The sequence below is a fragment of the Syzygium oleosum genome, unplaced genomic scaffold (genome assembly GCF_021117445.2).
Source record: "Syzygium oleosum isolate NSW1041296 unplaced genomic scaffold, Sole_v2.1 Sole_v2.28, whole genome shotgun sequence".
NCBI classification, from domain to species: Eukaryota; Viridiplantae; Streptophyta; class Magnoliopsida; order Myrtales; family Myrtaceae; genus Syzygium; species Syzygium oleosum.
Genome location: NW_026607512.1, coordinates 1,594,326 through 1,607,284, shown reverse-complemented (window position 1 = coordinate 1,607,284; position 12,959 = coordinate 1,594,326). Strand labels below are relative to the sequence as shown.

General features: G+C 43.1%; 1 protein-coding gene across 1 annotated transcript; it reads left to right on the top strand.

The window, feature by feature from the left end:
* Positions 1-673: 673 nt before the first annotated feature.
* Positions 674-1,775, top strand: LOC115675336 (uncharacterized). The gene has a single exon (XM_030597943.2). It carries the CDS (start codon positions 829-831, stop codon positions 1,585-1,587), a length of 759 nt encoding a protein of 252 aa, XP_030453803.1. The 5' UTR covers positions 674-828; the 3' UTR covers positions 1,588-1,775.
* The last annotated feature ends 11,184 nt before the right edge of the window (positions 1,776-12,959 follow it).

Here is a 12,959-nt window from a genome sequence, read left to right as displayed (position 1 = left end):
ACAGAAATTGTCACCGTGATGAAAACATTTTTTTCATCGACTAATTATCTTACGGGATATAAGCGATTAGTATTAGAAAATATTTTTTTCAAATCATTTATCTTTCGCGAAATAAATGGGACCAATTTTCGTTCAGTTGGCTAATTATGCGATTAATTTTTCGACCTTTCAATTTATATAACCTATTTTTTTGGTCAAAATTTAAATAACTTATGATTCAGACAAATAACCACAACTCGTTAGCAGAGTAATATCGATATTTGCAACAACTTAGTGACTTATTTCGCGAAAAATGAATAATTTAGAAGTTATTTTTCTAAAATTAATCGCTAATAAAAAAATAAAGAAATGAAAATTATTTTTATTATATTCAAGCAATCGTTTTCATAAAAATATTTTTTAAATCATCCAATTTTTCACGTACAAAGAGGCAAAAAACGATCAGAACCTTCACGCCCAAGGCAAAAAAAAAAAAAGAAAACTCCCCCAAGTTCCCATCAGCGCAGAAATGGAATCCACGTCCTACGAAGGTAATTTCACCCCCTCCCCCCGGAGGGCATCACCGGGCCAATGGGCTCGCGACACGTCTGCGGGACCCGCCGACACCAATCCCGGATATGCCCTCCCGCTCCTCCCTCAACCTAAGCTCCCCTTCCAGATCGACCGATCCCCCCCATCCTTCGTATTTCTCCCCAGAATCTCTCTCTCTCTCCGATTTCGCCGCTCCGATCTCGCATCGCTTCTTCTCCGCAATCGATCCTCGAAACCCTAATCCTCCTCTCCTGAACCGGCGAGCTCCTCCCTCACCTGTCTCTCTGCCTCTTCGCCATGACGAAGGAATTCGCCGTCCCGCCGGTGGTCTTCCCCGCCGGCGGAAACCCCGCCGCGGGGAACCTCCAGCAGCGCCGCGTCCCCACGGCGCCGTTCCAGCCCCCGCGCCCCTCGGGCTCCAGCCTCCCCTTCATGTCCTTCGACATCGGCCCCGCCGCCTCCGCCGCCTCCTCCACCATCTACGGCGGCCCCATCGGCGGCGGTGGCGGGGGCCCCTCCGGCTCCGCGAACTTCGACGACGAGGAGCCCCTGCTCGACGAGCTCGGCATCCACCCCGAACAGATCTGGAAGAAGACCCGGTCGATCCTCAACCCTCTCCGCGTGAACCCGGCCGTCCACAAGGACTCCGATCTGTCTGGACCGATCATCCTGTACCTCTCGCTCTGCCTGTTCCAGTTGCTCGCTGGCAAGATCCAATTCGGCGTCATCCTGGGATGGATCGTGGTCTCCTCGATGTTCCTCTACGTGGTGTTCAACATGCTCGCCGGGCGTAACGGCCAGCTGAATCTGCACACGTGTACGAGCGTCGTCGGGTACTGTTTGCTGCCCGTGGTGATCTTGTCGGCGGCGTCGCTGTTCTTGCCGCAAGCGAGTGTGGTCCGGTTCGTGATCGCTGGGGTCTTCGTGTTGTGGGCGACGAGGGCGTCCACGGCCCTGATGGTGGCGCTTGCCGAAGGCGAGGAGGAGCATCGTGGCCTTGTTGCGTACGCGTGCTTTTTGATTTACACTCTATTTTCTTTGCTCGTCATCTTTTAGTAGAAATGGCTAGAGATGTGTGGGGTTTTCCAGTGATTTGTGCCGAGTTTTGGGTGTGGGATATGAAAGATAGTGAAGCCATAGTTCAGTTTACGAGTAATGGATGTAGTTATGATGTAATGAAATTGGATGATTCGTTGTAATTTGGTTGAGAAGTGGTATGTAGAGATCACAAAACTTTTAGATTCTGTCTCTGCTGCTTGTCAGATTTTAGTGGCAATGGCTGACAACATTTTTTGGGAGATTTGTGTGCAAGTTCTCCTCAACATCAAACGCAATGAAGATGTCTTTCTTTTTCTATAAATACTGAAATGCGCGAACTAATGTCTGTCTTGATCGAATTGACTTTAACTTCATGGGCAGGATATACATCAACATTGTGCAACCTATGAATGGTTGACGTCATTGATGTGGATGAGTTTTATCCTACTTGCGTAAACTTCCGCTTTGTTGATTGACTGAATATTTTGGTCAATGAATGATTGCCTCTTGTTTCCAAGAATAGTTAGGTTAGCCTAGAAACCTTTCTCTTCTTGTTCCAATGTTTCACAGAGTTATTACGTGCTTCAATTGGCAGCAGGCAGCTGTATAACCTATAAGGCTACTCCTTTCTGATGGAAATGTAGTGCCTTTCAGTCAGAATGTTTTCACAATTTAGATGATTTATTCGAGGTTCATGACTCGACTTTCATGTAATTAGGACCGTCTTTTTTTTTATTTGCAAAAAACAGGCCAGTTATCACAATCGCCCCAGGCTTTTGTTGAACTATGATAGTTCTTGTTGTCTCGTGGACATGTTGACCTTACCTTATGGCTGATCTGTTTTCTGCCTTTCTCTGTTCAGAGAAGATATTGTTTGCTAATGATAAGAAGAGCGGATGAAAAAGCGTTTAGTATATGGACATACAGACATATTCTTTTGCTTCTTGATGAATAGATTTGAGTCAGCGTCAATGGAATTTTCTTTTTGTGAAAAAATAGGCTGGTTGTTACAATTTGTCCGGGCTTTTTGTGTAAACTAAAACGATTCTCGTCTTCTCTGGGACATGTTCACCTTGCATGTTGATAGACCAGACAAATACGGTTTAAACTTTGTTCTGCTGTTTGAAATGCCAAGGTACAAGGCACCTGCTGGAATTCCATTTGGGATCCCTTGGTGGGACTGAAACTTTGTGATTTGTGCACAGTCAGAACTTAAAAAAAGATCATTTCATGTGGCATTCTTCTTAATGTGTTTTTATGAATTTGCATTGAAGCAAACTCCCTGTTGGGACTTGGTGATACTAGGAGTGTAGAATGTAAGGACGACAATCCAACATCTATTGGGAGGACCTAGCCAGCTTTAAATCTAACAAGTCTGAGGTGCAGCAGTTTGATGATGAGACTGTATAGCTTGTGCATTCTTTCAGTAGACAGTATGTGTACTTATTGGTTGGATGGTAGCTGAAAGGGAGACATCATTATATAATAAAACCAGTATTTTAATCAGTTGTGCTGCAAGCCGCTCTTAGAGTAGAAGAGTTCGAAATTATTCCAACGGTTGAAGGGTAAAACATGTTTTTTTGGCAGAGACAGTAATTTTAGTGTATTAAGGATAGTAAAATTGCTTTTGTATTTGAGATCAAATAGTAAAAGTGGATCATGAAATCGTGAAATTTTATTGACATTGGAATTTGATATTTTAAACATAGTATACTTTTTGGATGACATGGTTAAATGCAATTTCATATATCTACTGTTGTATAAGATCTATTGCATGTGGGCTAATTTTTTAATGTTGTTCCCACATTTTCTGGATGTTTATGAAATGGTGAAGATGTGGACAAATGTTTGATTTGGTAATATGTGGGGCAAAACTCGTGGGCTCGAGAAATTGAAGTTAAGAAATGAGCCAAGAAATCAAAGTTAGGGAGAAGGCAAGTGGGGTGGAAGGTACAGGGTCAACGTGCTTTTGAGCCTTGAATATTTGATAGGGGTGAGCATGGTCCCAGGATAGAACCTGGAACCTGAGAATCGGACCGGTCGGTTCTAAGTTACTGGGTATGCAGGGTAGGTTCCAGGTTCTAAAAATTGAAAAACCTTTTTCGACGGATGGGTTTCAAGTTCTAGGTAGGTGGAACCTAGAACCTAAAACAAGTTTTTGTATTTTTCTTGGTTTATGTCTTCGCGCGATCCTGCGGTATTCCATGGCATCCAATGACGAGTGTATAATCTGGAACCACTAGTATGAGTTTTCATTTCATGACTGATACTTTTACTATGTTAATGATCCATATTCTTCGTGTATCTAAATATAAGTTGTGGCCAATGAATTCTAGTAGCAAATGGTGATCATTAAAAGTGATAATTCACTGCATTCGTTCAATTAATAATAATACAAGTGGAATCTGGGAACTGACCCTAAAACCTGGAAAAGGGTAGGTTCCAACTTCCAAGGTATGTAGGATAGGTTTCAGGTTTCAAAAAATGAGGAACCTGTTCTCATGGATAGGTTACAGATTTCAAGTAAAATCTATACAGAACCTGGAACTGCTCACCCCTAATATTTGATACTTATCACTTTACTAATAGTGGGATTTTTTTTTCATTTTCATGACTTGGACTATGTTTCTCAAGCCAAATGCTAATTGTCGTTTAAAGTAGGGTTCCTTTGTGTAATTGTTAGAATGGTTGAAATCATGTAGAAGATTGTGATTCCAACAATTTCAACGAGCTGAAAAGTTAGTTCACTATGATTTTGCTAACTTGCTTGTTTAAGTGCAATTCAAGTCGCTCATCAACTTTTGACTCGGAAGATCGGGGATCTTACAAGACGCAATTTTAATATATGCTAACTCATTGGAGTTCTTTATCATCTTTGCTTGAATCTGTGATACTGATTTGTGGTGTCTCTAGGATGCTTCTCATTTAGGGCCCGTTTGGTTCGGCTTTTCAAATGCAACTTGGGGGAATGCAAATACCTTTAGGTGAAAGCCACTTGGGGAAATGCAAGTGGTGTTTGGTAAAAAAAAATTTGTGAAGCTACTTTAGCCTAAATAGTGTTTGGTAAATTTGTTTTTGCAAAGGGCTTTGGCAATTTTTATTCTTAATATTCCGATTTTGCCCCTATTACTATTCATCTTCTTCACCGACTAGGGTGGCCGGCGAGGGTGGCCGGCGAGGGGCCGGCGAGGGCGGATCTGGCCGGCGAAGGCCCGGCGAGGGGCCGGCGAGGTTGCCTGACCCAGGCGACGGCCGCCTGGGGTCAGGCGACCTCGCCGGCCAGATCCGCCCTCGCCGGTCCTTCGCCGGTCTTTCGCCGGCCACCCTCGACGGCCACCCTCACGTTAAAGAAGATGAACAGTGACAGGGCAAAACCGGAAAATTGAAATTTGAGTGAGGGCAATTTGGGAAGGAAAAATAGGCTTCAGCATTCCACAAATGCTGAAAGCCCAAAGCAGCTTTGGGCTTTCGGCATTCCAATGGCATTCCAAATGCTGGCTTTCAGCTTTCCAAACTCGGAAAGCCGAACCAAACGGTTCAGCATTTTGGGAAGGGGCTTTCGAGGCCGAAAGCCTCTTCTCAAAGCTGAACCAAACGGGGCCTTAATGCTTGTAGTTCGAGCTTAGTTTAAGCCTGAAATTGCTAAGGTATGTGCCGGGAAACCATATGTAGCTTTTCTATACTGGAATTGGAGTCTCTCGTGAAAAAAAGGTATTTGTAAGTACTCTGAGGGTCCTGGTTGCTATTTCAATTGCCATGAACTAGAGGACAAATTGTAGTAGTGTGCTTAGGCTGTACATGGGGAAACTAACGATGGTTAATGTTTATTTAACTTTTCGTCGGAACGTGGAGTTTGTTCCAAATTTCCAGAAGTTGTAGAATCACTTGAGAAAGACTAAATGGATGCTTCATATTTCGCTGCTATCATGTCAAACTTAGTTCAAGCATGCTTACTGAGGATGTGCTGGGAAAGCGAGGTTTTGTCCTTGGTATATGTATTGAAGAAACAAGGAACTAGTCTGATGAGGTTTTATACTATGCTATTTATCTCCATGAATTGGTGGCTACACATACCAGTGTATTCAAGTAATATGCAGCAGAACCTGGAAGTGCAAAATGTACCTCTACGAGGTGATTCTTGTCCTATCCACTTTTATTGCTGGTACATGTTTTGTTCTCGGCTGCTCTGCTTGGTTGGTGGATCTACTACTCTACTGGTCAGTGAGATCCGAAGGTAAGAAAGTAGGCTTTGTTAGGTTGATCGATACAGGCCATGGGGGAGGTATTCTTGTTCCTTATTATCCCATCTGCAGCAGTCTCTAATCAAGGTAAGAATTTCGTGTCTGGTTGCAATCTAAGACTGGTTTAGAAAGAAGGAAATATTAAAGTTTTACAAAAGGGGCTGTTACATGGAAATACTAGGAGTCTGGTCATGTTGAATTTTGCTGTCTACGAGTCAATCCCATGAATCGATTCATCTGCTAGGACGGCCCATATGCTTAAAGCCATTAAGAACGTGTCTAGTTAAAAGGATAGAGAGATACTCACAGGAAATTGTGTCAATTTTTACACCCAGAAAGTGCTGGGACACCGGGAGAAGCTAAAGCTAAAATCACGTCCACTTGGGTGGTTATGATCAAATACAACTCTTTTCTGAGGATTTTTGCTTTCGCTTATGATCTTGACATACGCAATTGAAATTGGCCTTGTAGATGGGGCTCATCAGAGATATCCACGATGGACTAATGCTTGTTATACTGAAACTGATTTGAGATATGTATGAAATGAAATTCTCAGTGAGTTGTTTAAAGGTTAATGTGGAGTTTGTCATAATTTAGGATGCTTTTGGAAAATTTCTGAAAGCTAGTTTTGGCTTCCGAGTATCTTGTGTGATAGTTTTGGTGTTAATTTTTGTCCATGCATTTTGAGACCAAAATTGCCATTTCCGTAGGGGTTTTGCTGTAAGCCTTTCAACAGTTTCGGAAGCTGGTGGAAGGGATTAACGAAAGCTCGACTTGATCAGCACTCGAGAGTGACTCTCCTAATTTGGAGTTGAGCTTGAGCTCGAGTATTTTTTCCGAGTCTGAGCTCGAGTACCTTTTTGAGTTGAGCTCAAGCATGCCAATACTGAGCTTGCAGGTTCTCGAGCTTAATCGAGTTTCTATTTCTTTAAAAAGTATCCAATGACTACAAGGAGACAGAGAAGTCCTAAATTTACATGTCGTGCCCACGCACACGCACATCCACACACATATTTATAAGTGGATCAAGTTCCTTCAAGGCTAAGCCACGCGAATCACTTTAGCAAATCTCTAATCCTACCAAATCTTTAATCCTAAAATTTTGCATCTCTAATTCTTATGCATATTTTGGTAATAAATCTCTAATCGATGCAAATCTCAAATTTTAGGTCTTCAATTTTTATGCATATGTTGGAAATAATTCTTTAATCGATGTACTTGCCCAATAATTTGTTGGGCCTACTACCTTAAAAAAAACCCCAACTTAACTTTAGCTCTAGACTTAATTTTAATCTTAAACTTTTTTTGTCTTATAAAAAATCTTCAATCTTAGGTCTAGTCCAAATTTTACCCTAAATTTTTTTGTCTCGTAAAAAACCTCAAATTCTATCATAAACTTTATTTATCTCATAAAAAACCTCTGCTTTAGGTCTAGTCCCAATTTTATCTTAAATTTTTTTTTGTCTCATAAATATCACCAACTTTTACTTAAGTCTCATATCTGTGCCTATTAACTCTCCGTCCAAAATTGCTCTTAGGGTGTGTTTAGTTCAACATTCCCAAAGGGTTTTAGGAAAATGCAAATATCTTTAACTTAAAGCCCTTTAGAGAAATGCAAATTGCGTTTGATAAAAACTCAATTGTGAAGCTACTTTAGCACAAGTAGTGTTTGGTAAATCTTATTTTGCAAAGGGCTTTGGGATTTTTTTTTATTAAAAAAAAAGCTTACCCTTCACCGGAGCTAGCGATGGGCTACGGCTGCTGGTGAGCCAAACTGGCGCTGGCGCTTCGCCGGCCACCCTTAGTCCAAAAAGATGAACAATCACAAGGGGCAAAATTGGAACATTGGAGAATTAGTGAGGGTAGTTTGGGAAGAAGAAAATTTGGTTCAGCATTAGGCAAATGCTCAAAGCTCAAAGCTGGTCCGGACCAGCCTTGGGCTTTCAGCATTTCCAATGCTGGCTTTCGGTCGAGTGCTCATTGGAAATGCTTGCCAAACACCTCAAGGGGGAAATGCTGAACCAAATGCACCCTTAGTGATCTTACATGACATTTCCATGTTATTACTCTAGTTTTTCCCCAAATTTGAGATCTGAGAAGTTGTCTTTTGGGGGTGAATATCCATATCAACTCAAACAACGTCTTGTTAAATATGAAATTTAGGTAAAAAATTAGAGTAATTAGGGTTAGCTTTCTACAATTCCTCTTACTCATAAGAAAGTCTTCCTTCCATCTCGCTCAAAGATCTTTGATTTTGCGCTTGTCCTTTAATTTCTCGTGCTCGAGAGTGTTTCATCTCTCGTGGTCGTAGAACTCACACTTGGAACACTCGGCTCTGGACGCTCGAATAGTTTGTGCTCGGGAATTTTCAATCTCTCGGCGGTCAATAAGAAATTTTGGATGGGAGGTTAATAGGAATAGATTTGTGACTCAAATAAAAAATTGTGATTTTTTTATGAGACTGTAAAAATTTTAGGGTAAAATTAGGACTGGATGGTAAAATTAAGATATGACGTAAAGTTGAGAGTTTTTCATGGGACAAAAATGTTTAGGGTAGAATTGGGACTAAACCTAAAATTGGGAGTTTTTTACATGACCAAAAAAAGTTAAGGGTAGAACTGGGATTGGACCTAAAGTTGGGGTTTTTTTAGATTATTAGGCCAATTTGCTAATATCCACTTTAACAAATCTCCTTTCCTAACAAATCTCCAATCTAAACAAACTTTCACATCTCTAGTTCTTATGCATATTTTGGTAAATCAATCTCTAATCAATGCAAACCTATAATTTTGCGTATTTAATCCTTATGCATATTTTCGTGATATCTCTCGTCGATGCAAATGAAAAAAATATAACTATGCAATGATTAGATTTCCAATATATTATACAATTTCTCATATTTCATTAATGGATAATTAGTTAGGACTCTCATGATTAGATGCATAACTATAGTGAACTCAAATGTGTTAGTTCTTAATATTTATATTTGAGAATTACAAGTCAACAAGCATGCAAAACTCAATTAAGGGTCTGTAAGTTTAATTTTTAACATTTATTTAAAAATGATTAAAATATTTATCAAAGATGATTCTTATCACTTTATCATTGATGACGAAAATCCCTATTGTCTTATAATTGGTGAGAATAAACTTTAAATTACGGATTACAATAAGTTTTTGTAACAGCCCGAATTTCGATGTAATTCCGGGATCAATAAAACTGATATTAATTCGCATTTCATTTTAGTAAGTCTCGTCCAGAGCTGATCACTCTCGGGATACTAACCAATAGGGTATGGCTAATTAAGAAGCAGTACGTGGACCGGGGACCCTATCGTGAAACGGACACCGATCACGAGAGACGCTGAGGGAATATTTTGGGCCAACATGGGCCGATCGTAGGAAAGGGTAATGGATTGGGTTTAGCCAAGGCCTACGATGTACAATAGGGACGCAGGTGATTCTGCAAGACCGAAAGTACACGTGGCCAACCAGTCCTGAACTTGAACCGAACGATCGTGACCTCTGGAACTAGTGATAATTTCTCATTCTCTCAATCATCGAGACCATTACGATACGGATAGCCCTAGGTCGATACGCGTAATCCCTAAACAGCCGCCCGTCAGTGAGAGACCCTGAAATTGAAAGTTTAGCGAGTTTTGTTCACGGAATTGGGGCCGGATTTCGATGTCGATTTTCGAAGGCTTCAGAGACTATTTTTGGGAATTTGACGTCATATCACGCTGGCCACACATGTTTGGAGTTAGTACGAGTAAAAATTGGAATTTCGGTCCGGGGATGAAAATATTTTGCCCCTCGGGAAGCCAGCGTTGCTTTTCAAGGCCAAATGAGGTTATTTTTCGAGGCCGACGCCATTTTTGGGTGGCCACGCATACCAGGAGTCATTATGGCCAAAAATTGAAATTTCGACAAAAATTGGAAAAATAATATTATTTTATTCCCGAAACTTTGACGCGGATTTTCGAGGGCTTGCGCGATGAATTTCGCGATTCTGACACCGCATTATGTTGGCCACGCACATGGAGGGTTGGTACGGGCGAAAAATGGAACTTCGCCCCGGGACCGGAAAATGACGGTTTTGCCCCTGGGCTATTTTCGGGTCCGAATTTTTGGGAAATTATTTGGGAAAATTATTGATGATTATCAGCTGCATTATTGGGGCTAAAGACCATTTTACCCTTCACTTTTTGGATAAGGATTAATTAGGGCCGTTAGATTAGGGGCGTTTTGGTCATTTTGCGTAGATTGGCGACACTTGGCGCCCTAGCCCCTATTATTTGACCAGAATTTAATCCTCTCTCTCTCCTCTCACCCTCACTCTCGGCCAGAGCTCTCTCTCCCCTCCCGATCACTCTTTCTCTCCCATTTTCTCTCTCGGCTTGGCTTTGCCGGAGCTCACCGCCGGCCACCGGAGCGCCGCCGCCGGCCACCGTGACTCGCCGTCGACCACCTCTGTCCCCAGCCTCAGCCTCAGCCTCACCCGACCACTTTCTCTCTCCTTTTCTCTCTCTTTCTCTCCCTTTTTCTCTCCCGGGTTAGCACCGCTGCCGCGCCGAAGCCTCACCGCCGCAGCCCGATCGGCTGAGCTGCTGCCACTGTGACGTTGCCGACGTCCGTACGTCACTGTTCATCGCCCGTCCATACAGTGTCCGTACGGCGTTCCCGTACGGTTACTGTTCACCGCCGTCCCCGTACGGTAACTGTTCACCGCCGTCCGTACGGTCACTGTTCACGTCATCCGTATGCCGTCGCCGGGAACGCCGCCGCCGGTTCCACTGTTCACCAGTGATCGGCCGCCGTTCCTCGTCGCCGTGGTCTAGAAATTAAGTGAGTAAAATTCCTAAACCCGGATTAGGACTGATAGTGCGTTTTTCTGGACTGGCTTAAGTAGTATCAATGTGTATTTCAGACTGGGTTGAGGACTGATTGGTAGAAATTGTTATCGGGAAAATTTAGTGGATTAATGAGAATTATTTGGGGAGATTAATTGGATTTAATGACCAATTTAGGAGCCCATTAAAAAATTACCGGGTATGTCCGGGTTGACTGGTTGTACGTAATTTGTGCTTAATTGTGATTGATTTCGTACTACCATGTCGCATGTCGTGTGGCTGAATTATGTGGAGTGCGATTGACCAATGATTGGTTTGAAATTAATTATTGAATTGTGAATCGCACATTGGGCCACAAGGTATTAATTGGGCCAATTGAGCACATGTTGTGATATTGAGTGATTGAATTTCATTGGTGCTCATGGCGCATTGCATCGCATAACATGGACACGCATTATGTATGCCTAGAGTGAGGCATGTGGTGGAGTTGTGCGAGAATGCGTGCCTGCCATGAGTGTGTGATCACCTAAAATACCCCGAAACGTCTTACGCTGGGTTCAGATAATAATGAGTTGTGTGATCACCTAAGGACCTTCGGGTCGTGACCTTCGGGTCGTGACCTTCGGGTCGATACCGTCCTCATGCACTTTGAAGCAGGACGATGCCCGGTACGTCCGGAAGACGACCATCCTCATGCACTTTGAAGCAGGCTCTGGTTCGTAAGGAGATCAGTGTTGCGCCTAATGCACTTTGAAGCAGGCTAGAGACACTAGGCCAGATCGGTTGCTGCGCCTCATGCACTTTGAAGCAGGCTAGACGCACCGGGCCATGAATATTGTTGACTCGAGTCGTAATAAATAATAAATTGGGCGATTGCCAGTGTGTTAGTGTGGGCCAGTGGGCCGGGAAATGCATATGACATGTCAACGACATTTGCATGCAGGAACATGCATGGACTAGCATGCGAGTGTGTGAGACTCGGTGCATGAGCATGTGATTGGCATACGTGTGACTATGTGTGCCACGTATGTGCCGTGATGATTATATATTGAACTGTCTAACCTGCAGGGTCAGAAAATCATTGATTGTTGTTGTGTTATGGTTTTTAAATATTTGTTTCCGGTCAGGAGAATGCATGTTAGCCTAGCCTAGGTTTAGGGGTTGTACTCGCTGAGATTCGTCTCACTGTTGTAATAACCCATATTTTCAGACTCCCGGCTTTGAGGATGGCAGGTGTGCCGATTCGTTTTGGGAGAAGCCCCGGCTAAATATGGTGTGGACCGCCGTGCCTCGTACCCTCTTTTGGTTGGTGGTTGTTGGCCCGTTTTGGCTCTTATAAATGTATTATGGGGTAGACATGAATATTGTATATAGTTGATAGTAATGAAATGTCTATGTTTTTAATATGATGGTTTTAGTACTGTGCTATCCTTGGTTATCTTGTTTGTGTACGGGTGTATATATATATTTATATACGTCGCTTCCGCATGCGAGATGTTTATCTGATTGTTGGGCGTTGGGTCGGCGACGCGTCCTGGGACGTCGCATCAAATTCGACCTCTTCGTGGGATGTTCGCGCTTCGCGGGGTACGGGGCGTGACATCCCCATTTGATTTGGTATCAGAGCAAGGTCAGCTCGATTCCATTTGGTCGAAGCCTGGAGTGATAAGGAGCGATGAGACCATGGGTAGTCAGTAGGGTGACCTCGTGTGCTACATGTATCTCCTGACAGCGTGTGTTTGTGTTTGAATTGATTGGTTGTTTGACCCGTAAAGTGCAGGCGCGGCAGGACCTGAGGTGAGTATGCAAAACCCTTGGGTGATGAGTTGATTAATTCTTAGTAAGCCGCATGTTGATTGCTTGATTGTTGTTTTCGTACCTGCTTAGGGCTTAGACTGTGATAGATTGGTTTAAGTCTTTAATTCCTTGATGGAATTATAGCAGGTAGTTGTATAGCCAGGTAGCAAGATGAGTAGAAGAAAGGGTAAGGAACCCCAGGGTCAGCCTAGTTCAGAAGGCCAAGAGGGCCGAGACCGCCGACTAGAGGACATTATTCAAGCTCCAAGTAGGAGAAGGGGGAAGGAGCCCCAAGCCCAGGCTAGCGAGGGAGTCCGAGAGGCTAGAGATCTCAGGTTTGATGAGGTAATGAATACCCTACGGGAGATAGGGCGTGTTATGGGATTGCAGGCTCAGGAAAGGGCCGCAGCTTATGCTCAGGCAGCTGAGGCCGCCCCGATAGCTGGTAATGAAATAAATCAGGCCAATCCAGGGCAGGCCAACCAGCAGGGGTTAGATTG

Excerpts from the sequence above, each read along its gene's own strand:
- LOC115675336 (XM_030597943.2), top strand. The coding sequence starts at position 829 with ATGACGAAGGAATTCGCCGTCCCGCCGGTGGTCTTCCCCGCCGGCGGA.